Source organism: Schistocerca piceifrons, chromosome 3, assembly GCF_021461385.2.
Source record: "Schistocerca piceifrons isolate TAMUIC-IGC-003096 chromosome 3, iqSchPice1.1, whole genome shotgun sequence".
Taxonomy (NCBI): Eukaryota; Metazoa; Arthropoda; class Insecta; order Orthoptera; family Acrididae; genus Schistocerca; species Schistocerca piceifrons.
In genome coordinates this window covers 610,174,947-610,201,872 of record NC_060140.1, presented here as the reverse complement: position 1 = coordinate 610,201,872, position 26,926 = coordinate 610,174,947, and the positions used below count along the sequence as shown (strand labels likewise).

At 42.6% G+C, this 26,926-nt stretch overlaps 1 protein-coding gene and 1 non-coding gene across 2 annotated transcripts in view; both read left to right on the top strand.

The window, feature by feature from the left end:
- Positions 1-26,926, top strand: part of LOC124788892 — a 123,556-nt gene that overhangs the window by 69,682 nt on the left and 26,948 nt on the right. Inside the window, exons 7-8 of the mRNA XM_047256173.1 lie at positions 6,237-6,438; positions 9,345-9,506. Of these exons, the coding sequence (XP_047112129.1) occupies positions 6,237-6,438; positions 9,345-9,506 (364 nt within the window). The remainder of the gene's footprint in view (positions 1-6,236; positions 6,439-9,344; positions 9,507-26,926) is intronic.
- Positions 5,603-5,677, top strand: Trnat-ugu. The gene has a single exon. It is a non-coding gene; the product is annotated as a tRNA-Thr (tRNA).

Below are 26,926 nucleotides of genomic sequence, written 5' to 3'. Positions count from 1 at the left end.
CAAGGAGCTGTTAAGCTTTAATCTTTCTTCTTCTTTCAATTATCAAATATTTTAAGTCTTCTGTGCAGTTAAACATAAGTTCACCTCCTCAGTATAAGAGATATATTTCGCAGTAGCAAAGATAACAAATGCTCGTAATTCTTGAGATATGCATAACTACAGCCTCATTCACTGGACTTTTTTTGTCTGGTCCATACTGTTTCCTCCTCAAAATATGGAAAGAAAAGATCTTGCAGTAGAAGAAGTTCACTGTCAGAGGTATCAAAACGATTTCCACTTACAACTTTCGACTCAGTCATTTCCGGACCTGGGTCTCTTACCTCAAATTGATACATTTTACCCGTCTTCGTCATCCATGATCATTTGTAGCCCTCACAGAATGACCCTTTACTGCGCTCAAGGCCATTAAAATTTATAATGAATAATAGAGATCGCTGTCTCTCCCTCTCCGTACGACATCGAGTCTTACAAGCAATGGACGATCTAAGACAGCAAAATGATCAAGTCCGTGATGTTGTTCCACTAGACACAATGCAATTGTTCTTAATCGTTGTCGACGATGCGTTACGGTGGAAATTGTGTATTTTGAATATACACCACCGTAAATTACACAAGCGTGTACACGACACTAAAATCTTCTCACTTATTGCTGTTTTCATTGAAGAGGTATTCAGTTTCAAAGAGGGTATACATTACCTTTGGATACCTTTTACATCAGAGTTTGTACCGCATCCCCGCGGATATTGTTACCGACGGTACGCTTTCTTAATTGAAACAAAATAAACTGCCTGTTCCTGATTAGGCTGGCAGATCGTTACACAGACTTTATTCACTCACAGCACACCTACCGTGCCAGTGACGACTGCTGGAGTGTTCTACACGACATCGTCGCAATCTGGCCATACTAATTTAGGTTTCCCACGATTTCTCCAAACAGCTTCAGACCGATAGATGACGAAACAACGTCTTCAGCAGCACCATGGCCGGTTTGTTTCGTTGTCCATTCATGTCGGGGAAAATTTGAGCCTCGCAGAAATACAAATTTTTGCATTAGGTCAGATAACTGTAACATGTAAGCCTCTTAGGCATTCGCTAACAATGCACGACCTTCTGTAGAAGAGAGGGTGAACCAAACGGTTTTATGGAAAGTGAAATTCACATTCCTCCTAAACAGAGAAAGTATCACGACGAGGAATTTTTTCCAGTAAAGCGGTGGACTGTCCAGTGACTTGCAGAAACCGTTCGTTCAGCTGGCTAGAAAATAGATTGTCGGATTCCCATGATACCGGTGGTCATCGGTTCCCTTTGTCTTGCTACTGCGGTTTCCGCTGCATTTTTTCTATCAAGTATATCTCGAGTTCAGGGGAAAGTTCTTGCTGTATTTTTATGATCCATTATTAAAGACAGATAGTTGGTTTCATTAATTATTGCACAAAACATCGTAACAATGTAGAACAAGTTATTTTACATTTACATCGCATATTAATTTGTAAATATGGCTACACGCTGAACATTTATAATTTTTTTTAATATGCAGATATGAGCTAGTAATTCCCACCCACCACCTTTTACACATCACAATAATAGAAATTCTCCTACGTAACGGAAGGAGTTGTCAAGATGAAACTTTTTCAGTTTGTTTTCAGATTTTACTGTGCTGTGTGTCAGACATTTTGTATCACTGGGCACGTTATCAAAAACTTTAGTTTCAGCACTGCGCACGTGTTTTTGTGCTAAAGACAACCTTAATGTGGAGTAATGAATGTCATTTTCCTTGGTATTCTAATTAAGCACACCATTGTTCTTTTTGAACTGCAGTGACTAATTTACAACGAACTTCATGAGGGAATAAATGCACTGTGAAGGAGTACTCAAAATCCCTAACTGCTTAAATAGATGTCTAGAAGATGATTACGTGTGAGCACTACATATTATCCTTGCAGCACATTTTCGAGCAATGAATAATTTCTTTCTCAGATATGAGTCACCAGAGATCCATATGAATGTATTGAATGAAAATATGAAAAATATGTCAACTTACTTGTTTGTCTCTCCACGAGATTTTGAATGATTCTCAGTGTAAATGTGACTGAACTAAGTTGTTTTAATAGTTCCTAAATGTGCTTTTTCCAATTTAAATTCTTATCAATGTGCACGCCCAAGAATTTTGAAGTTTCCACCCTATCCATTATTTCCTCACCAAGTATTACACTACTCATGGGTGTAGTACCTCTAGATGTGCCAAAATGAGTGTGTTGTGTCTTTTTACACTCGAAGATGGGACCATTCACAGAAAACCAGTCAGTGATACTTCTAGGAACATTGATTACCATTCCATGTTTCTGTAGGTATGCTTCGATTGGCTGCAGAAGTAATTCTGCTTGTTGTATATTAGACGGCAGATAATTTACATATATGAAGAACAAGTGTGGACCTAAGAGCAAGCCTTGGGGAACACCATAGGTGATTTCTCTCCAGTCAGAGTAATGTCCACGGACTACATTGGTTGAATTACTAAGTACAACTTTCTCCATTCCTTTGGTTAGATATGACATTATCCATTGGTTGCCTATGCCATCAATGCCATAAAACTTCAATTTATCTAGGAGAATACTGTGTTCACACAGACAGATGTGTTAGGTAGGTCGCAGAAAATACCAACCGGCGCTATTTTAATGACGTAATTTGTTAACGGTGTTAGTTGTTCGTGAAATATATGAAATGAAATTTAAGCGCTCTCTCTCTCTCTCTCTCTCTCTCTCTCTCTCTCTCTCTCTCTCTCTCTCTCCCCCTCTCTCCCTATCCCTCTCCCTCCCCCTCTCCCTCTCCCTCTCCCTCCCTGCCTCCCTCCCTCCCTCCCTCCCTCCCTCCCTCCCATCTTTACTCGTCTTCTTCCAGTGTTGCTCAGGAAAGCTAAAAGTTTGACATCCAAACGTTAGACAGAAACAGAGAAGTAAAGTATTCGGACTGAAGGCGACGTATTAGTAATAAAAGTGTTGCTGAGTGTTATGATTTTCAGGGCGACAAGGAATAAAGATTGTGACTTCTGAGAGCGATTCTTAGCGAGTATGCGAGCTACGTAAATAGCGTCACTGATCCAATACGTTGAAGATAGGTGATTCCGGCACTCCATTGTACGCTTTACATTGGAGTTTTAGTATTGTTGAGAGCAGCTGTCGGTGTATTCAAGGTGGCGCGCTGGTGCGCCAGTAACTCGAAACGCAGCCGTAAACGGCCTCGATTGATTGGTTTCCGATAGCCCAGGCTGTCAGCGTCGGCTTACAACCTGTTGCGCGAGTCTGCGCCCGTCCGTCTGGCAGTGGCGGCACAGTCCACTAGCAAAGGCGATCTCGCGGGAGAGGCTGCGCCGGCCCTCGACAGTAGCTAGCTAGCGCGCCCACCTCATTTCCCGCGGACCGACCTCGCCTTGCCGGGTCCGCGCTTCGCTGCCCGCGCGCCGCTTCTCTCGTCCCTTCGCGGTGGATTGCCAGCAGACAGAAAAAAAGTAACAGTCGCAGCGAACGTGCATTCCGTCAGTTTTCACCGTCAGCCAACTGGAACGTTTGTGGAATCATACCTACCTTCTTTGCGTGGCGTTCTAATGAATACACTCAAGACAAAAAAAAAGACGCAACACGAAGGAGTTATTCGAATGGAACGGAAACCGGTAGATGTAATTTACATGTATAAACACATAAATGGCTATAATTTCAGAAAAATTGGATGGTTTATTCAAGAGAAAGAGCTTCGCAAACTGAGCAAGTCAGTATTGCGTTGGTCCTTATGTAAGCAGTTACTCGGCTTTGCATTGACTGATACAATTATCGGATATCCTCCTGAGGGATATTGTGCCAGATTCTATCCAATTGGTCGCCTTAGATCGTCAAAACCCCGAATTGGTTGAAGAGCCGTGCCCACAATGCTCCAAACGTTCTCAGTTGGGGAGAGATCCGGCGACTCACTAGCCAAGACGGGGTTCGGCAAGTGCGAAGACGAGCAGTAGAAATTCTCGTTGTGTGCGGACGGGCATTGTCTTGCTGAAATGTAATATAATGGAACATCTTCGCTGTCATCGGGTCCCCGTTCACAGCGGTACTCACGACTGAAGGCAGTTCTGTTCCAGTCAAAGTGATTCCAGACCGAAGATGTGCCCGGAGAAGCCCTGGACAGCGGTGAGATACCTACCTGATTGGCGCCCGCCATACCACCCGACAACCATTTCTTTTCACAGTGCGCCCCATAGGTTCGCCGGCCGGTGTGGCCGAGCGGTTCTAGGCGCTTCAGTCTGGAATCGCGCGACCGCTACAGTCGCAGGTTTGAATCCTGCCTCGGGCATGTATGTGTGTGATGTCCTTGGGTTAGTTAGGTTTAAGTATTTCTGAGTTCTAGGGGACTGATGACCTCAGAAGTTAAGTCCCATAGTGCTCAGAGCCATTTGAACCATTTTGAAACCATTAGGTTCTCATCCGAGGCGACCTTATATCACACCGGTACGACGAAGATTCTCTACACCTAGTTTCGTTGCCCTTCATGGGAAGCCATCCAGGGCTTTCATTTCAGCAGGATAAAGCCCGCCCAAACACGGCGAGGCTTTTAACTGCTTGTCTTCGTGCTATATTGGGCAGCAAGGTCTTCGGATCACTCCCCAATTGAGATTTTGACGATGTCACGCATCAACTGAACAGAATTTGGCACGATATCCCTCAAGGGGATATCCAACTACTGTATCAATGAGTCCCAAGCCGAATAACTGCTTGCATAAGGGCCAGAGATTGACCAACTCGTTATTGACTTGCTCAGTTTTTGAAGCTCTTTCTCTTGAATAAGTCATCCAATTTTTCTTAAATTGTAATCATGTGTTTGTCAGTACATGTACGTCACAGCTACCAGTTTCTGTCCATTCGGATAATTTCCTCGTCGTGCATCATCCTTTTCTTCTCTTCTCCTTAGAGTGGATTGTAAGAACAGGCTATGGAATCGTTATTTATCCAGGGAACGTAGATTCCAGTAGGAACTGCCGCAAATGAGGAAATTGCTTAGCTATCTCTATTTAGAATATTTATCTTGTGAACGAAATTAGAATTATATTAATACCTTCAGCTGCTAACGAGCGTTGACATATATATCAACGGAAACAGGTGAAAATGTGTGCCCCGACCGGAACTCGAACCGGGATCTCCTGCTTACATGGCAGACGCTCTATCCATCTGAGCCACCGAGGGCACAGATGATAGCGCGACTGCAGGGACTATCTCGTGCAGGCCTCCCGCGAGACCCACATTCTCACCTTTTATGTCCACACACTACATTCGTGGTGTCCCTACCCAACAAACTCATTACTCGTGGAAGACATGTCCGAAAGAACAGACACAATTTCCATATAAGTATATAGTTCTGGCAACACCGGCCATGACGTACTTCTTCTGTGCGGATGCACACATATTCTCCGAACTCTTACGGGACTTGGTAAGAATGTCTTCCACGAGTACTGAGTGTGTTGGGGTGGGACACTACGAATGTAGTGTGTGGACACACAAGGTGAGAATGTGAGTCTCGCGGGAGGCGTGCGCGTGGTAGTCTCTGCAGTCGCGCTATCCTCTGTGCCCTCGGTGGCTCAGATGGATAGAGCGTCTGCCATGTAAGCACGAGATCCCGGGTTCGAGTCCCGGTCGGGGCACACATTTTCACCCGTACCCGTTGATATATATCAACGCCCGTTAGCAGCTGAAGGTATTAATATAATTCTAATTTCGTTCTAGACGGCTAGAGGTCATCAATGGTGTAGCACACGATCTATTTGAAACACACTGAGAACCCTCCAAATGGAGGATCTGTCCCCTATTAGTAGTTTCTCTTGGTCCTAGTATGAAGGTAGTTCGCAGTAGCGCAGTTGGGTAGCGGATCCCCCCGTAGCTTTACATAAGGTGACACCACCAAAGACCGTAAAAGTTACTAAACAACTGACATACACACTGTTTAGCGGTGCAATGACTGCAGTTACGTCACATCGGGAAAATACTAAGAATGACAAATTACTGAAATTGAGAACAGTACCAAACTGATCAGTGAATGACGCAGCCTAGAGCTTGAACGACTCATCGAATTCTCGTGTCCAAGGTATCGGACAGAAAATCCACACTGTTTATTCCGTCACGAATGGCTGAGAGTTCTTAAGCCTTACAGGCGAAGTAGAAGCATCCGGTAAACTGATGGTGTTGTTTTCCGTTCTGTTACAGTGGCGTTATGTTCGCGCCGATGGTGTGCCGCAAATGCGCCAAGCGTCGGGCCGAGCGCAAAGAACTGCTGGCCGAGATCGTGGACACGGAGGAGAAGTACGCACGCGACCTCAAGATCGCTCTCGACGAGTTCTACCGACCAATGCTCGTCGCCGGGCTACTCACACCAGACCAGCTCGCCGCCATCTTCCTCAACATGCAGGTATGCCTACTCGATAACTTACTCCTTAACGTTTGTGGAAGCGCTAAATGTGCTGCGAATCTAACCTATCTCGCAGAACGCAAGTGTGACCAAACTATGAAAATTTTTATATCTACAAGCCATGTAACTGCATTTCTTCTTTAAGACTAGAAGTGACTGCATAGAGGCCGTCTCAAAAAGGGTCGCACGATTTCACGGGATGGTTTGATAAGTCTGGTAAATTTCCATGAAAGAATGGAACATTTTTGTTGCGCCTTCGTAGTTGGTAAGCTTGAATATTTCGCAGATCGTATAAAGAATTTCAACAATGTACGGCGTGCAATTCGTTGTTGAATTCCGCCTGCATCCGGCACAACATTTTAACACAATGTTTGGCGATGTTTAATGGCAATAAGCAAGACTTTTTGCGCCGATTTGTGACTGTTGGTCTATTATTACAAACCAAAGTCAAATCTGCAGTGAAAAACCATGGGAAAAAGCTGTTGAAACTGCATGGAAGAAGGAAAAGACCATTTTGACAGCTGGTAAGGTGATGGCCACTGTTTTTCGGGATTCTCAAAGCATAATCCTTATAGATTACTTGAAAAAAGACAGACTCATAACTGTACACTATTGTGCTTCATTGTTGAATTGTTTGAAACTTGCATTGGTTGGAAAAAAAACCAAGGATGGTATGCAAAGAAGTGATCTTTCACCAGGATAATGCACCATCCCATACATCAGCGATAATAATGGTGAAAGTGTATGAAGTGGACTTTGAACTGGTTCCTCTTGCATCCTGTTCACCAGTTTTAGCCCTAAGTGACTTCTTCTTGATCCATAACTTGAAACTTTGGCTTTCTGGGAAGAAATTTTCATCAAATGAAGAAGTGATAGCTGCAGTCGACGAGTATTTTGCAGAGTCTGACACTACTAACTTTTCCGCTGGGATGAAAAAGCTGAAGGATCGCTGAACCACGCATATGTCCCTGAAAGGAGACTGTGTCGAGAAGAAAGGTGAGTTGTTTCCTAAACAAAAATTTTTGGTTGCTTTATTATCAATAGCTTTATATACTGTAAGGTGCGAAAGCCTTCTCTTACTATAACAACGGGGCATCACTAGTGTCAATGCTGCTGCAAGTGCTGCCCGCTCAGGGGCATCCAGGGATGCTCTCTGTGTGAGGCAACCCTAGACATCTCTGCGATTCTCGCTGCTGCTGCAACGTACTTTGGTATATATGTGCCATAGAATAGTGTAGTATACTTATGTGCGATACTTGAGAAAGAGAGTTAAAGAAGGAGCGCGGCAGACAGAGCTCCTGGTTATTACTTGAGCTCTGCCGGGCTGAAATTCACTTCCGGTAGCTTGCGAAAGCCGCGCTGCGGTTAGATAAGGAAGTGCTATTAAGTGACGTTTCTCTTAAGACGGCATCAGTCGGCGAGCAGCCGCTCATGCAGCAGTATTGACACAGATTAGTGATGCCGCGTTATTATAGGAGAAGCAGCCTTTAGCGCCTTTCAGTATATAAAGCTATGTATATTATTGCTATTAGTACGAAAAATGGAGTAAGTGCCCAAGTAATTTTGCATGGCCCTTCAGTCTTTTGCGAATGCATATTGAATTTCACCCTTACGAGTGCAGATGCTAATCGACATGGTAATGGCTGGGTTACTGTAGCTGCAGTACGTGGTCCTGAAGTAGACACAGTAGCACGGCTGGAGACTTTTAACAGTCGAGAAATTATTGCTTATCGGACATTTCAGATGTGTGAAGTCTATAACAGAGATAGAGGATGTCTAAAATGCCGTTGGTTCTCAGGACGAGAAATCATCGTACAATAAATGAATCAGAGTCTGCGTCCGTATACCTTAAAGGAGCTCTTAATTGTAGCAAGATTAAAGTTGTTGGTGATGTGACACATTATTATAGAAAATGAAATAAACTACACTGCTGGCCATTAAAATTGCTACACCAAGAATAAATGCAGATGATAAACGGGTATTTTTTGGACAAATATATTATACTAGAACTGACGTGTGATTACATTTTCACGCAATTTGGGTTCATAGATCCTGATAAATCAGTACCCAGAACAACCACCTCTGGCCGTAATAACGGCCTCGATACGCCTGGCCAATGAGTCAAACAGAGTTTGGATGGCGTGTACAGGAACAGCTGCCCATGCAGCTTCACACGATACAACAGGAAGGGTCCAGGCCCGAGGAAGGAACGTCATGGCGTGGGGAATCTTTTCGTCGCATTCCCTGCGTGATCTCGTCGCGGTGGAAGGCACAATGGATCAACCCAAGTATGCATCTATTCTTGAGGATCGTGTCCATCCCTACATTCTGTTTCTTTTTCCTCGGCACGATGGAATCTACCAGCAAGACAATGCAAAGTGCCACACAGTTCGCAGTGTGCATACGTGGTTCGAAGAACACCACGATGAGCTTACCGCACTCTCTGGCCACCTGACTCCCTAAATTGAAACCCAATCGAGAACTTGTGGGACCATTTCGATCGGGCTGTTCGTGCCCTGCGTCCGCAAACGAAACCTAGCGCAACTGACCACATCACTGGTATCGGCATGGATGCACACCGCTGTCCGTACCTTCCAGAACGTCATTGACTCTCTTCTCGCACGTGTCGTAGAGGTTCGCGCTGCAAAAGTGGTTATTCATTCTTTTGTAGTTGTCTTATTGTGTTACATCTTTACTATAAGATTACTCCTTTTAATGTAAGAGCATATTCGTCTAAGAGTAGAGTACGATAGCTTTTTTAATTTGATCAATAATTATACGATAAACTGAAAATGAAATTTTTGTTGCCCGTAGAAGGTGTTAGATAAGCAACCTGCAACTGGGACTGGTTGCCGCTTTCAGCCGTTTAGTAGTACGGATGGGTAAAGCGGTTCCCGCTTTTCCAGGAGCTGCTGGAGCACTCGCGCGCGCTGGCACACAAGCTGCGCGACTCGCTGGACGTGGCGCTGGAGCAGGGCGACGAGGACCTGCTGACCGTCAACATCGGCCGCCTCTTCCTGGAGGCCGCGCCCATGCTGCACGCCTTCGAGTCCTACTGCACCAGACAGGTACAGTCCCTCACAGCTGCACTCCATGCCGGCGATGCTTCTGTCGCCATCGAAACCTCTCGCTCGAGGGATGCTACGTCTGCAGAGTGTCCCAAGCTTTTTGGGGTCAAAAATCTGAGTACTCTGAGATGCGAACGAGTGGTCGGAAACAAAGATTATAACATGAAAACGGCATCCAGTCACAAGTATGTCTTGTGCTCAAAAAGTTGCGGAAATTTTGCAATTTCACGTGTGTATTACTCCGATTCGTGCGAATTTTTATTTGATGTGTCGATAAACATGTCTGATAGATATCTTTACAGTATTAGTCACATTTAGTATGTTGTCATCTGTCAGAAACGTTACATGTGTTTTGGTAATATCAGCGATTATTTATCTCTTTACATAAAAGGCAATGTCCTGACTGATATACTCTTCATCGGCCAGTCCACACCTTTAGGATAGAAACTTGAAATTTGGAGAGAATGATAATAGTATACTGCAGACATCATTTACGAAGGGATTTTTCGAAATTCCGCCCATAAGTAGATGAAATAGAGGATGGAAGGTTTTTTGAAAATAGGTCGCTATTAATGCAATTTCGAAGCTAGAAGTGCGAAAATTGGTATTTGGTTTTTCGGTCAGATGTAAAGAAATAAGTGTTTCATGTAAAGAAATATGTGTTTCAACATTTTTCGAAGTTTAATCCCTGTGGGGTTTAAATAGTGAGTGGAAGTTTTTTGAAAACAAATCGTTAATAAAGAATTGCTGATGTTTTTTTAAAGCTACATATATGAAAACTAGTATTTGACTTTTCAGTTACAAATAAAAAATTACGTGTTTCACAGTTTTTGGAAATTCAACCCCCAAGCGGATGAAATAGGGCCTGACTGATACATTGACTTATCGTCGCCCAGCCCAGACCGCTAAGAATAGAAACTTAAAATTTGGAGAGGGTGTTGATCTTATACTTATGGCGTCATTTAGTAAGGCATTGCTCGAAATTTCACCCCTAAGGAGATATGTCGCTATTAAGGCAATTTTGAAGCTAGAACTACAAATTGGTATCTGAATTCTGTCAGAAATTAAATTACATGATTCAGCTTTTTGAAAAAAACAATGACTGAGGAGGTAAAATAGTGGGTAAAAGCTTTTTTTCAAAATAAATCATTATTAAAGTACTAATAAAGCATTTTTAAAGCTACATCTTTGAAAATTGGTATTTGACTTCTCGGTTGGATATAAAAGATACGTGTATCACTGTTTTTGGCAGTTCTCCCCCTAAGGGAGTAAATAAGAGGATGAAAAGTTTATTAAAATATTTCATTACCGGTGTATTTAAACATTTTAAAACCTAACTCTATGAAAAATTGTGTTTGACTTCTAAAGAAATATGTGTTGGAGATTGAAAGTTTCTGTGTAAATGTCACTACAAGAATTCAAAAGGCAGGATTAACACCGCGTAACAATTGGGACTTTGTACGGGCGCAGTTGAGAGCCCCATAAACCAAAACATCATCATCAGAGCTCTATTTGGCGGTGTTACACAGCAACAGCCGGTTCCGGACACCTTGGCTTTCAATTTTAACACGTTTCTGGGACATTTTTGCGAAAACTCTGGACAAGATCACTGTACTTTGCTTTCCATAACCTTCCGAAAGCTGTTAAGAAAGCACATCGTTCCTTCAGTATCTCGGTTTATTAAAAACATGAAACATGAAACAAAAGTAAGAATAACGCTTCTAAGTGGAGGAAGATGTTGTAGAAGAGAATCGAGAACTTTAATTTTTCTCAGTCTGGCCCCTTTGACGTGCAGCAGATGACTTGATTACAGGCAGCACATATTCCATTTCCAACCGGCCGGTGTGACTGTGCGGTTCTAGGCGCTTCAGTCTGGACCCGCGTGACCGCTACGGTCGCAGGTTCGAATCCTGCCTCGGGTATGGATGTGTGTGATGTCCTTAGGTTAGTTAGGTTTAAGTAGTTCTAAGTTCTAGGGGACTGATGACCTCAGATGTTAAGTCCCATAGTGCTCAGAGCCATTTGAACCAAAAATAAGCGCCCCTCTGCACCCCGGCCTCACCCCAAGCCAGAAACCTAGTTTCGATATCTTCAGTGGTTCGTGAGATATAAGAGATGCAAGTTTCAGGCGAATATCCCTGTATGTTACTTACTGCTGGACTTTCCTTGTTAGACGACAGTCTGTCGTCATCAGGCTGAAACCGGAAACTTCATTCATTTCGCCACCGGCAGTTTAATAAAGGCGTCGAGGGTGGCGGAGGCGTGAGAGAGCTTAGATTCGGGTTCCAGACACGGAGTGTCTTCGTAGGAGAGCCTCTTGCCGTGTCGCTGGACCGGATGCCGCGGCAGCCAGCTTTCGCCCGTCACCACTCTCTCTTTCGCGCGGTCGCTGCTTTGCGAATCAGGCGTTGACCTGGGCGGTCGTGTGGTAAACAGCACGGTGCCACCTGCTCGCCTGGAACGGCAAAGAAATGGCTGGAACCACGCCCTGGCTCCCCACCACCACGTGCTTGCTGCCACCTGCAACTGCCGTTCCTCGAGTCTGGAGACTGAGCGAGGTGCCGCAGTAGTTGATACACGCGATATTTATTTATTTAGCATGCAGCACTACGCATGAAATAAGTCAAGACTACGTAAGTACACACTGAGGTGACAAAAGGGTGATACCTCCTAACATCGTGTCGGACCTCCTTTTGCCTAGTGTAATGCAGCAGCTCGACGTGGTAAGGACTCAACAAGAAGTTGGAAGTCCCCTGCAGAAATCTTAGGCCTATCTGCCTCTGTAGCCGTTCATAACTGCGAAAGTGTTGCCGGGGTTGCCGGTACAGAATTTTGTGCAGGACTGACCTCTAGATCGAGTCTCACAAAAGTTCGATGGTAATCTGGTCAGGTTATCTGTGTGGCCAAATAAAAAAAAATGGTTCAAATTGCTCTATGCACTATGGGACTTAACATCTGAGCCGACCGATGTGGCCGAGCGGTTCTAGGCTCTTCAGTCTGGAACAGCGCGATCGCTACGTTTGCAGGTTCGAATCCTGCCTCGAGCATGGATATGTCTAATGTCCTTAGGTTAGTTAGGTTTTAGTAGTTCTAAGTTCTAGGGGACTGATGACCTGAGAAGGTAAGGCCCATGGTGCTCTGAGCCATTTGAACCATTTTGAACTTAACATCTGAGGTCATCAGTCCCCTAGAACTTAGAACTACTAACGTAAGGACATCACATACATCCATGTCCGAGGCAGGATTCAAACCTGCGACCGTAGCAGCAGCGCGGTTCCGGACTGAAGCGCCTAGAACTGCTCGGCCACCACGGCCGGCCAAATCAGTCGCTCGAACTGTCTAGAATTTTCTTCAAATCAGTCCCGAACAATTGTGGCCCAGTGGCACGGCACATTGCCATCCATAAAAAATCTGCCGTTGTTTGGGAACATGACGTCCATGAACAGCTGCTAATGGCCTCCGAGTAACCGAACATCCAGAGGACCCAGCCCATTCCATTTAAACAGAGCCCACACCAATATGGAGCATTCATCAGCTTGCACAGGCCTTGTTGACAAGTTGGGTCAGTGGTTTCGGAGGGGGGGGGGGGGGGGGGGGGAGCGGGTGTCTGCGCCACTCTCTAACCCTACCATCAGCTCTTACCAACTGAAATCGGGACACACCCGACCAGCCCACGGTTTTCCAGTCATCTAGCGTACAACCGATATGTTCGCGAGCCCGTGAGAGGCGCTGCAGGCGATATCGTGTTGTTAACGCAGGCATTCGCGTGGCCCGTCTGCTGCCAAAACCCATTAGCGGCAAGTTTCGCCGCACTGTCCTAACGGGTATTTTCGTCAAGCGTTCCACGTTGATTTCGGAGATTATTTCACGCAGTGTTGCTTGTTAGCACAGACGACTCTAAGCAAACGCCGCCGCTCTCAACCGTTAGGTGAAGACCGACAGCCACTGCGTTGTCCGTGGTGAGAAGTGACGCCTGAAATGTGGTATTGGTATTCTCGGCAGACTTTTGACATTGTGGAGCACGGAATGTTGAATTCCCAAACGATTTCCGATATGGAATCTCCCATGCGTCTAGCTCCAGCTACATTCCGCGTTCAAAATCTGCTAATTCCCGTCGCGCAGCCATAGCTGCATTGGAAAAGCGTTTCGCATGAATCACCTGAGTACAACTGACACCTCCGCCAATGCAATGCGCTTTTACATCTTGTGTACGCGATACTACCGCCATCTGCTAGGACATTAAAAAGCATTTTTATAGGTCCAGTATCCTTATCCAGTCTATGCGTTATGGTATAGCCATGAGTCGACTGGTTCGCACAGGTAAGCTCTCAGTTTACACTCCTCGACAATGTGCCGCTCCACATTCACAGTTTGGGCTGGATTACTTACCCCATTTTCGCTGATTGTATGCACGCACTCAGTGTCCTGTTCGGAAGCAATTTACATTCTTCTACTCATGTCGTGGGTGCCCAAAGCCGTTGGATCTCTATAGCGGGTCAATAAGATACCGCACTTCGGGTGGAGCATTCGTGAACAGGTTCCATGCCATTTTCTGTCAATGGCGAAGTTGCTGTCAGCAAGCTGTTGGGAAAGTCGCAGGGGTGGGTTTCTGTAATGAAGTCGATTGCTTCTCAAACTGGAAGTATGTTCATGAATAGGAAGTTAAACATTATACAGTATTTTGGAATAGTCTCAAAAGGATTTCGTGTCTTCTTAACAGAGGAGGGGCTATGTTGGTGAGTGTCGGAAGACAGTGCAGTGAAATACTTCGTATGCACCCAGAGATAATTCTCACGGTTGTATTGAAATGTGTATCTTGTTTGCTCGAGGGTTGCTCAACCTCACCGTAGCAGTTATTAGAACACTAGACGACACTCGACTTCATGAGAGCGGTGGTTCAGAAACCCATCTTTTATGTTGTGCTTTCGGGCGACCGATTCAGCTGTCTTCTTCAAGTGCTGAAACGTTCCTTTCGTCAGTGCCTCCAAACATTAGCACCTGCTGTCAGAATCCGTGACTCTTGGCAACGTGAGGCTCAAGACATATTTTGAAACGTACTACTCTGTAGATTCAATCAGAAACGTTTATTGGTGGATCTGGGTTAATTCTCTGTTCTCGTACAGTACCGGCCATCTACTTCAATAATAAAAATGCAAAACCGTCGTGTTTGTTTATCTGTCTGTTTGAACACGCTAATCTCGAAATCTGTTCTTGATATATGTGAATGACCTCCCTTCTTATGTGAAACAAGATGCTGAACTCACACTGTTTGCTGATGATACAAGCGTAATTATTAATCCAGTAAAAGAAAGTCAGACAGAAAATGATACAAATAAGGTCTTTGAAAAAGTTATTAATTGGTTTTTTGCGAATGGGTTTGCTCTGAACTTTGAAAAAACACAGTACAACCAACTGTCTGCTGCAAAAAGTATAACACATCAAAAGAAGTCAGTAGCCAGGGTAGAGCATGCTAAGTTTTTGGGTGTACAAATAGATGAGAATCTTAATTGGAAAATTCACATTTTGGAAATCCTAAAGCGACTAGGTTCAGCAACTTTTGCAATCAGAATAATTACCAATTTTGAGGATGTAGAAATTAGTAAGCTAACATACTTTGCATACTTCCACTCTCTGATGTCATACCGAATAATATTCTGGGGCAACTCAACACGTAGGCAAAAGGTATTCACTGCTTAAAAGAAAGTAGTTAGAATAATGTGTGGGGTTCGTAGCCGCACATCTTGTAGGCATCTGTTTAAAAGGTTACGAATTCTTACAACTGCTTCACAGTCCATTTACTCAGTAACGATTTTTTTTCTCAACAACATGGACCAGTTTAAAATCAACAGCGACATTCATGATTACAATACCAGAAAAAAGTAAAGTCCTACACTATCCTTTACTTAACCTATCTTTGGCACAGAAAGGGGTAAAATATGCTGCTATAAAACGTTTTGATAAATTACCGGATGAAATAAAATGTCTGACAGACAGCAGTAGTAGTTTCAAAAACAAATTGAAATCATACCTCCTTGACAACTTCTTCTATACCATAGATGAATTGTTGAATATGAGTAAATAAATCTGGAGATATAATATACGCATTTTGCGCCATTTAAGGGAATGGGATAGATAATAGAAATATTTAGGTATAACATTATAATGTAAACAAAAGAACTTGTTTCCTGTGCGCATTTATTGTGCACTTGACACGTTCCACATCATAACGGTTTTTCTGTGCTATTGATCAATGGAACACGTAACAAACTAACTAACTAACTAACTAACTCTACTGTCTCCATGGAGTTTTCACCGGTAACCTGAGCTTAGCTTGGTGTAATACATGGGGTTTTTTTTCATCAAAATCGTATCATGGAAAAATATAGTGATTTAAAGTTTTATTTAAAACCGTCGTGTCTGTCTGAACACTATCTCCAAACCAACTTAACGAATTTTCATGGGGTTTCGAAGGCAGTTTGAGCGTAGCTTAGGACAACATACAGACTTTATTTCATCAAGGATGGAATACGGAGAAAAGGATATCGTAATTCAAACTTTTATCTAAAATCGTCATTTCAGCTTACGGTTAGTAGTTCGAATGTTTAATCGTCACGGTATAGTACACCGAACAACCAATAGATGGCGCTGTTAGTGTTTCTTAATTCTGTGATAGATGTATTTTTGCAAGTTTATGTCAGTGCGAGAATTAAGTGCCGCAGTCTTATCTTTACAAATACAAATTGACTCTGAATTTACTTGGCTAGGACATATAGATTCACTGAATTCACTCTGTATATTAAAAACTTAACGACATTGCTTTACTTCTTTCGATAGGTTTCAGTGATACTTTTTGTTAGGAAAAATGAATTAATTAAATTTGCCTTGTGGTTTGCGTACCTCCTCAATATATTTTAATTTCGTTTTGCTTACTAATAAAAATTCATAGAAAATGGTCGATTGTTTTTGAAGACATCAGAACGACTAGAAGATTGAGGACTATGTGGTCTCAGGAATACGGGGAGACTTATTGCAGCGCGACAGTCAAGCCTTAACTCGCTCTGTAGACACTGCTACCAGAGGGAGCTGCTACGTAACTACGACCGGGGCCGCCATGCTTTATCTCACTCCGCAGAAGCCTTCACCCACGGAGGCTAGTGTTCCTTGTGTCCGAGGTTGCATCATAGAAGCAGAATTTTTGATGGGAAGTGGTGTGGGCGACTGAGTTGTTGTACCCTGAATCCCGCTTTTCCTAGCAATTTACGATTTCGATTTAAACATGTACAGTTCCCAGTGAACTTATGTTATATGCCATGACCAAGCTGCGTGCACCCTAGTTTCAGTTGCTCTGCGCACGGACAGCGCTACGTGGCTATCTCCCTTGTTAATGAAGCAAACGAGCACTTCATTCATATCCTCTATCGTACTAATGTAGAAGCTGTATACAAAGGAGCTTCACAAATAAAAAATAATGTCCACTTGTACAAAATCTCAGGCGCAGCTATAACTAAATACTTGGCCAACGTCTGGATCCTCAGCTAGTTTTAAGTAAGGGTCGCCAGCCTTATTTTGACCCGCAAGGCAGGGTTAAACTTCTCACAACTCGAACGTCAATAAAAGCCCTGTAGTTGACAAACTGTTTCTTGAAAGACTACGAGGTCCGACCACTGGACGGAAATACGTTCATACAGTTCTTATACCGCCTCCAACTGGTCCCTTGCAACTTCAAGAGATAATCTCCAAGACAACAAAACAGGAATACAATTTAAAATCAATTGGTGAAAAGTCACACAAAAACATCACAATAACTTTTCAGCAGAAGTAGATTAATTTATTGCCTTCTATTAAGCCTCACCAACTCCGCCTTGTCCACTAAAATACCACCCCCAGCTCGCTACTCGGTTCCACAATTTGGTTTCAAGACTCTGCCTATTGAGTGTGTGCACACACGTAAAAAACTCAACACTCGCCTAGAAATCGTGAATGACTCATTCCGAAATCCACGCCCACTTACGGGAACGCGCTTTCAGGTCCTCAAATCTCTGTACTGCAAGAAATAACTCAGCTGATCACGAAGGATTACAGTCTCCCGACTTCTCAAGTACACTACGAAAACACCACCTCCGCCTCCCGACGTGCCACCTCAGCCCCCACGAGGGTTACCAGTCGACTCTTTGAACTCGTGAGCTCTGTATTGCTCCAGAAAATTATTTAACATTTGGACCTTTCAGCCTATCAGAAACAGAATGTAGGCACTTTCATTTGCCATTTCCTGCTCCCGCTAATGAAACACCTTTAACTTGACGCTTCCCGGCAGGACACTTGCAACTTGTTCTGCAAATGGTGTCGGAAAAACTGACCATCAAGGGAAATCACTAATGTATAAGACAACAATGCAGGCTATGGCCACAGCCCCTTTGCGAGGGTTATGGAGAGACCGGCCCATCTCCAGACTGGAGTACACCTCCTTCCCACCAAACGAGCACACGGCCGCGGACTGGAAAAGATATGTTACAGAGCCGTAAGCTGTGTTACAAATATTCGCTGGGTAGTCTCCAACCAAGACTGTGAACATACTATTGTGGGTAGCACCTGTAAAGAATACTGTTGTCTTCGATGTCGTAACATGTCGATGTTGTACTCCTCACTTACCACTGGCTTCTTTAACTTTCGGTGCCGAGTGCGCCTTTTCTATGAGGGTGCACTGACTTGCTTTATAATGAGAACAATGCCCTGGCGCTAGTGGTCACGCGCCATCTTGACATGGGGAGAGAGTCGGTGTTGAGTCAGTGTTGCCAATCCGTGGGATTTGTCCCATATTTAAGTACACGATACCCAACAACTGTCAATCGTACAACCAGCAGTCAGCATTCTCGCTATGAGCACAATAGGTTGGCTTACCCAATGGTAACACACCTCCACTGTTTCCACCGAGAACAAGGTAAAACATCTCACTGTTCCCAGAATGAGATTTTCGCTCTGCAGCGGAGTGTGCGCTGATATGAAACTTCCTGGCAGATTAAAACTGTGTTCCCGACCGAGACTCGAACTCGGGACCTTTGCCTTTCGCGGGCAAGTGCTCTACCAACCGAGCTACCGAAGCACGACTCACGCCCGGTACTCACAGCTTTACTTCTGCCAGTACTTGCCCGCGAAAGGCAAAGGTCCCGAGTTCGAGTCTCGGTCGGGCACACAGTTTTAATCTGCCAGGAAGTTTCATCTCACTGTTGTTTGTCCAACCAACAGTCAGCACTCACCCTGTAGTAGTTATTTTCAATTCAAATTTCCGACTTAAATGCACAGTTATTTATGAATGAGTTACACGTGTGAAACATTGTCGAATTTCCGATTAAACGCTGCATCTCAGAATGCAAGTTAGACGGGAGGCTAAGTCGAGCGGCATATTAAGCTGTAACGTAGCACATTATTATACGGTACTGTTTGATGAGGTTTGATTTGCTCGGTTCAGAGTCACTCTAAGTTATTACTCGTTGGTTGTCGCTTGGGCGTCGGGTCTTATCTACGAAACTTGATCCTAATAAATAACTGTTGTTTCTGAGTGGTTTGTTTTGTACACATTTAAGAATGACAGACTGCAGTAATTTGAGTGCAGTGAATTAGATCCGGAAAAACATACTAAAACTTTCCAAGACTCTTCGCTTCAGATACCAGATTTAAAGGGTGGTTGGAGGCCGTTGAAGGTGACAACGGAAAGGCGTTGTATAAAGCGTGTAACGTGATTATCTGCGGTAAAAGCGAACTCGAAAAACGAGTTAAACACATTACAAATGTTAAAAATGTGCAAAGTGCGAAGTAACAGAATCGCGATTGATTGTTTTCCGAAAGTGTGTGATGAAAGTAAACATGCGGAAAAAGTGATGATAGCTGAAATAAGGTCAGCAACTTTTTTCCTGGAGCATAATGTTGCGTTTTCAGCAGTGGACCACCTTGCTCCTGTGTTAAAAGATGTTTTCCGTGACTCCAAAATTGCTTCAGAGATGAATTTAGGTTGTACGAAGCGTACTAGCATAGTGAAAAATGTTATTTCAAAGGTGGAAATTGATAAAAAGGTTCAGTTACTAAAGAACATTATATTTTCTATTCTGGTGCACGAGAGTCGGACATATCACATAGCAAACATATGTGGGTTTTAGTGAAATTTGTGTCGCCAATTGACGGGTATGTGGAAAAACACTTCTGGAATTGATTTCTTTGGATGCCCAAGACTGATCGGCAGAAAACCAAGTCATAGGTGTGGAGAGTATATTGAAACGGAAGGATGTTCTAACTACAAATGTAATTGGCATGGCTTTTGGCTGGAAGACGTAATTCTGTCATAACAAGAGTTAGAAATGTAGTACCAGATCTGATTGTTCTCAACTGTATATGCCATTCATCTGCTATAGTCGCAAGCAAGGCACGTGAAAAGCTTCTTAGATCCTGTGAAGTGTCAATAAAGTCCGTGGCAAGATGCGTATCTGGCAGTGCAAAGTGCTGCGCTATTTTACAAGAATTTTTTGGAGTCGGACGTAAAGAATATGCTTAAATTATAGGGTACACGATGCTTTGTTTTACATGCATGTTTTGTTCGTCTGCTGGAAAACTGGAATGCACTTTTGCACTACTTCCAATTAGCAACTGTTAAAGATAAATTAAAGTCTGCAGAAATGATTCTTCGCGAATTAGAAAATTCATATACTAAAGCTTAAATGTTGTTTCCAAAGTATGTTTTGGTTTACTTCAACAGTTTTAACGCCATTTTCCAGTAGAGGAAATTATTAATTCACAAGCTTTCAGAAGATTCTTTGCGTCTATTTCAAAACATTGGTCAGAACTCTCTAAACCCTGGTGTCCTCACTGAAATTCACAAGATAAATACACTTCAACGATGCCATTATCTCCCATTATAATCAGTGTATCTTGTCCCTCCCCCCTCCCCCCCCCCCCCCCCCCCGCGAATGTGAACAGCTATTACAAACCTCCCTAGAGAATGTGAAAAGGGAATCCACAATTAAGACTTAAATGCCCTGATTTCTGTATCGCAGCAGCTAAAGAAATGAAAAAAGTCTGCCTATACACGATACATTTTTGGAAACTTAAAATTCATAGAGCCAAATATTGCATTAAAATTTAACGGAAGGTCCCAGGTAAATGATGTATCGTGCGTTGCATCAATGTTTGGAGAATTTGATCTCAGTACCTAAGTAGTTGAAGGGAGAAGTGTTCCACTTGTGCATGAGGATTGGAAGAAGGAACATTCAGAAATGTACTTGCATTGTATGCGGAGTGAAATCTCAAAGTTGAAGACTACCAGGTTCAGCTATGTTTTCAAAATATCAGTAAACTTGCTAAGCTGGTTCTTTAACTTCCACATTCTAATACTAAAGCCAAAAGTGTGATCTCTTTGTAAAGCTCCCATACTTGAGTCCGAAAACAGCAAAAATAAAGTAAAAACGACGTTATCGAGAGAGACGAGGAGCTAAACATCTGTCACCGTGACAAGGACAGTAACTTTATGTTTGCCTCCGCGACAGGACACAGTTTACATATTATCATCGTAGCAATGATCTTGTGAATGTTGCCATTGGCATGTTGAATGACAGAGTAACTGTACATGTCGATATATTTAGCCGATTTCAAGTCACACACCCGCTATGTCCTTTGAAGCTTATTTGGTTTTTCAGAACACAGAGTATTATTCAGTGAGATGCACATATTCTCCGCGATTTCCAGCTCAGTTGGATGAGATGGCCAGCCATACTTTAAATAACTGAGTGCCAGATACCAAGCCTTGATTAAATCGAAACCTCTGCCATGATTTCTTTGCTTTTCCGACATCTTTTTTCAAAGAAACACCTTAATTACTCATTTACACCACGAATCACAGTCCACAATATTACACTAGTACTCAAGAAAATCCCAAGAGCAAAAAGGAAATACGTGATTATAAATGAAATCTATTCCACATATTAAGGACGTAACAACACACAAATGATTAGAACCACAGAACTGTAAATGCTCTTTGATTTTAGAAGTCAGTACGGTGTAAAGCTGCTACGTGGTGTAGTCAGAGCCTCTAGATGTTGTGGCATAGAATCAAAGAGGGCCTGGATATGTTGCTGGGAACACCCTGCCAAGCAGTTTGTAGGCATTTCCATAAAACATCGACAGTAAGTGCAGGAGGACCAGTATGAACAAGTTGCTGAATGCCCATATCACAGACATGTTCGATGGAGGACTTGTCAGGCAGACATTCAGGCCCGAGAAGCGGTTGTACATGCCAGTCTTCAAAATAGGTTAACCATTCATCACCACATGTGGACAGTCGTAGCCCTGTTGAATTATGGAATTTGAAGCTCCCTGCAGGAGCGAAAATATCTGAGGTCCTACAGCTTCCCCAATGCAGAGGTTCCTGTTGAGATTGGCCTCAGTAAAAAGGAGGCAAGATTATGTGTTGTAACTAACGGCACCCCATAATCATCAGACTTATCAGGCAAGTCATGTCATCAAACAATGCAGTCTACCCTGCTGTGTTCACCATAGTGGAGTGTAACGTGTAAGTGGCCATCACTGCAGGAAACTAAGTGGGAATCTTCCAAAGACACTACATTCTGTCATTCAACATGCCAATGGCAACATTCACAAGATCATTGCAGTCTGAGACGATGGTGGTTTCTGGTCAGTGGAAGCCGATGCAATAGCTTGCACACCACGAGTCCAGCCCTCAGCAGGTGCATCGAATCGTCAACACAGATGTATCTATATACATTGTAGTACTCTGACAACAAGCCAACTCTGTAGACAAAGCTGTTATGTCTGCCAAGATGCGGAAAATATGGTGGTCTCCTACGCAGTGGTCACATAGTACTCAATCTTCACTGTGTGACCCTCTTCTATCCACTGATCCCTATACACATGACTGTCGCAGCAGTGTGCCTTGTGAGAGCCACAGTATCTTAGAACAATAAGCCTGTTACCGAGAAACTACTCATTCTGCTCCATCTGAACTCGCTCACATGCTGATAAAATGCCCTTTGACATCAATTAGGCATACCAGCAGCATTTAATTGCATATTTCCACTTCGTCTGACAGCATTGCACCAGCTGGGTCAAGTGTAACACTGACATGTCCAGAGAGACAAAAGAGGACACTGCTGGACCTATATATATATATGAGTAAAGCCTGTCTCAATCTGACTGATGGTTTGAACAACACAGTACTTTACTGTATTAGGTAGGCAGAATTTTTCACTCATATGAAATAGATCACTTACAAAAGCCTTTTTCGACCAGTTCTTGTGTATTCTCTGATGATTTGGGATCCTTAACAAAGTGTCAAAGAGAGACAAGATCTGAGTACTTCCTCCGTCAGTCATCTGAGTGTCTCCCAGACATCAAATTGCAGTGGAAGCTGCTATAAAAACAGCATTGAGTACTGCAGATAGCCTTATTCACAAAATTCCAGAAGTGTGCCTTCCAAAATCAGTCAAAAAAGATAATATTTATGTCAATAAATATCTTGCATTGTGACCATACTGTTCAAAAATTGGAGTAATTTTGGCCCATTGAGTGATATCTACAATATTTCTTACAGTTTGCCATACTAATTGCAGATTTTTAGTGCATCTCTCTCTGATCAGTGAATTTTGCCTGACTTTTTGTTACTCAGAATGTTGACACTTGCTACCAACCTTAGCTATGTAACAGTATTATGCACTGTAGCAATAGATGGCCATTAGAGTTTTCATACATAGTAGTTATTTCTTAGCAGTAAGATTTCATTTTTGATTACTCATACATTAAAGTGATGCAAGCTTTTGCATCACTTCTGTGACAGATTAACCCATTATATCTTTGTAACTGTTTTAAGCTGTAAAACCTGGGAAACAGAGGTAGGGCTGGTTCCAGCAGTCAGTGCCATATGGGTTGCTCACAAGCTTTTGCTCCTGATGTCCTCCACTTACGGGTCTAGTTAAAGTGTGTAATTAGTGTTTGAATGGAATAGGACAGGGGAGAGGGGATGATACTACTGCAATATGCACCCTCTGTTTTACAATGAACTGTGGTTGGCAGATGTAGATGTAGGTAACCACCTTGAGCTAAAGTCGGCGTGGTTCTTTTGACAAAGCTGTGGCAGAATCCTTCCCCATCTTTGTTCTTTTCATGCTAAGAGATGTGTCTCTGATGACCTTGATGTGACAGGATGGTGAACCTTAAGCTATCTTCCTTTTGTATCAAAAGTTCAGCTTCCCACAATGTTTTAGTGCAATCCAAATAGTGCAGTTCTCATTTCTCTATTCTGAAGCAAAGTACGACAGAGGATACAAAATAAAACTCTGTTCTTATGATATTGTATGTGATAACAACTACAACATGAAGAGTTCATCAAAAATCAAAAAAATTTATTCAAGATATGACCTTCAGTGAATTGATTGAATTTACATCCATCTAACTCAATTAAGTGCCAAAAACCATAATTTGATGGAAGAATCACCTGTCCCATATATATACCTACAGTTATTCACATTTAATTGGAATTTTACATTCATACATACATACATACTTGTTCCATAGATCATGAATGTGACATTTTGTAATGTTGTTGAACATGTCACTTTAAGGGGAGTACATACGTCCTATACCCACAGTGTTAAATTTGCAATATTGATAACCCATTATCTCAGAATCTGTGACAGATAGAGATCTGAAATTTTTGGGATGTATAATATCACCCCTTTTCTGATTACTGAACCAGAATCAAAATGTACAGAGAAATAATTAGTTAGTTATGATTTTTTAAAAATGTTGTTCAATATTTTCTTTTAAAAGTCCACTTTTTCTTCCGTAAGTAAAAAACCATTTGAGATAGAGACATTTTGGGAGGTTCAGTAGCTGCAGTATACTAAGTGGTAACATAGTGTAAAATTAGAGTTATGTATCTGTAATAGTTCCTGAGATAATGGGTCAAATAATTTTAAAAATGTCATTTCTGGCAAATCAAGTTCAAACATATTATTCGATATTAACTTACACATGGAGGCATGCCAGCTTCTAAAAACAGCCAGGCCCATAATCAGCATTCTCTGGATCCTGTGCTTGACGATCCTGCAAACCTAGAAGCTTCCTTCTATTCCTGCCTCTTGCTTCTTTAGTCATTTCCTCTGATGCACGCTGGGCTTTCATGATCTTAAGTCAATCCATTTGCTGAAAGGCTTGCAGTGTGTTGTCAGCTGGAGTGATACCAAGTTCCTCTAGTACCCCAGTTCTTCCCTTTATACCATCATTAAAAGTTATCACAGCATCACAAACACCCAAGCATAGAGTTTTCCTTCCTACAGGTATGCGGGTCCAAATTACATTATTGAAAGACTCATTCGGGTTTTGTGTTCGACCATGGAGACATTTGGAAAGAAGGTCAGGATGAGCTAATTCTCTATATATTGGTTTAATAGCTTCCATCACTGCAGATGGTATGCTATTTTTGTGCCTAAATTGTTCCTCGCTACCCACTGCCTGAGCTTTGCGATACTTGCACCATGAATCAGCACCAGATGGACAAAGACCATGTATAGGTGTATCGTCATTGGAAGGTTTGTGGAAGAATGTAGCCCACACTGCTCGTTTCATCCCTTGTAGGTCATGTGTATTGTTTCTTATTGCCATTCCATAATAATGCTGGAGTTCATCAGTGTTTTTGTCTGTAAGTCTTCCATTGCCATTTAGAGTCTTTCCATCTGATAACTTCTCTTTTCCTTTAGTCTGCTTCAGTTTTCGGAGACGTGTTCCCATCCGTTTTTGAACGTGGCCCACACATTCAATCTTAACAATCTGCTTATTACCATAAGGTTGGCTTTCCACTACTGATTTGTAAGCTTTCAAATCACCATCCCCCAAGTACTCAGTGTAACACACACCTCTCTCCTGTTGTGAACGTCTGAACATAGAAACAACTGCAGTAGCCTCCATACACCCACTATTTCCCACATAATTCTTAGCACAATTTGTTTTATGGCTTTCACTTTTTTCATTAACTGATTTACACTGATGACAGTATTTAGTTAGCACTTCAATGTCTAAAACTTTATCTGTGTCAACACTAGTGACAGTTGCAACTGCATTTTTTGATGTGTGACCTCTTTTCTGTCATGTGCCATCAACTTCCACAGATAAGTCTGTGGTGTTATTTAATTCTACTGCTTCTTTAGCAGCAGCTTTCATAGAAGCAACAACAACAGATCTGACTCACTCACCAATTAATTCTGTGTACTTACTTGTTCTGATTGGTGGGTTTGGCAAGTTCAGCGTTGCACATAATACTTCAGCTGCAGTCAATCTTTTCCCAATGCACCTCATTCCATAGTTGTTGTTGTTGTGGTCTTCAGTCCTGAGACTGGTTTGATTGAGCTCTCCATGCTACTCTATCCTGTGCAAGCCTCTTCATCTCCCAGTACCTACTGCAACCTACATCCTTCTGAATCTGCTTACTGTATTCATCTCTTGGTCTCCCTCTACGATTTTTACCCTTCACGCTGCCCTCCGATACTAAATTGGTGATCCATTGATGCCTCAGAACATGTCCTACCAACCGATCCCTTCTTCTGGTCAAGTTGTGCCACAAACTTCTCTTCTCCCCAATCCTATTCAATACTTCCTCATTAGTAATGTGGTCTACCTATCTAATCTTCAGCATTCTTCTGTAGCACCACATTTCGAAAGCTTCTATTCTCTTCATGTCCAAACTATTTATCATCCATGTTTCACTTCCATACATGGCTACACTCCATACAAATACTTTCAGAAATGACTTCCTGACACTTAAATCTATACTTGATGTTAACAAATTTCTCTTCTTCAGAAATGCTTTCCTTGCCATTGCCAGTCTACATTTTAAATCCTCTCTATTTCGACAATAATCAGTTATTTTGCTCCCCAAATAGCAAAACTCCTTTACTACTTTAAGTGTTTCATTTCCTAATATAATTCCCTCAGCATCACCCGACTTAATTTGACTACATTCCATTATCCTTGTTTTGCTTTTGTTGATGTTCATCTTATATCCTCCTTTCAAGACACTGTCCATTCCATTCAACTGCTCTTCCAAGTCCTTTGCTGTCTCTGACAGAATTACAATGTCATCGGCGAACCTCAAAGTTTTTATTTCTTCTCCATGGATTTTAATACCTACTCCGAATTTTTCTTTGTTTCCTTTACTGCTTGCTCAATATACAGATTGAATAACATCGGGGAGAGACTACAACCCTGTCTTACTCCCTTCCCAACCACAGCTTCCCTTTCATGTCCCTCGACTCTTATAACTGCCATGTGGTTTCTGTACAAATTGTAAATAGCCTGCCGCTCCCTGTATATTGCCCCTGCCACCTTTAGAGTTTGAAAGAGAGTATTCCAGTCAACATTGTCAAAAG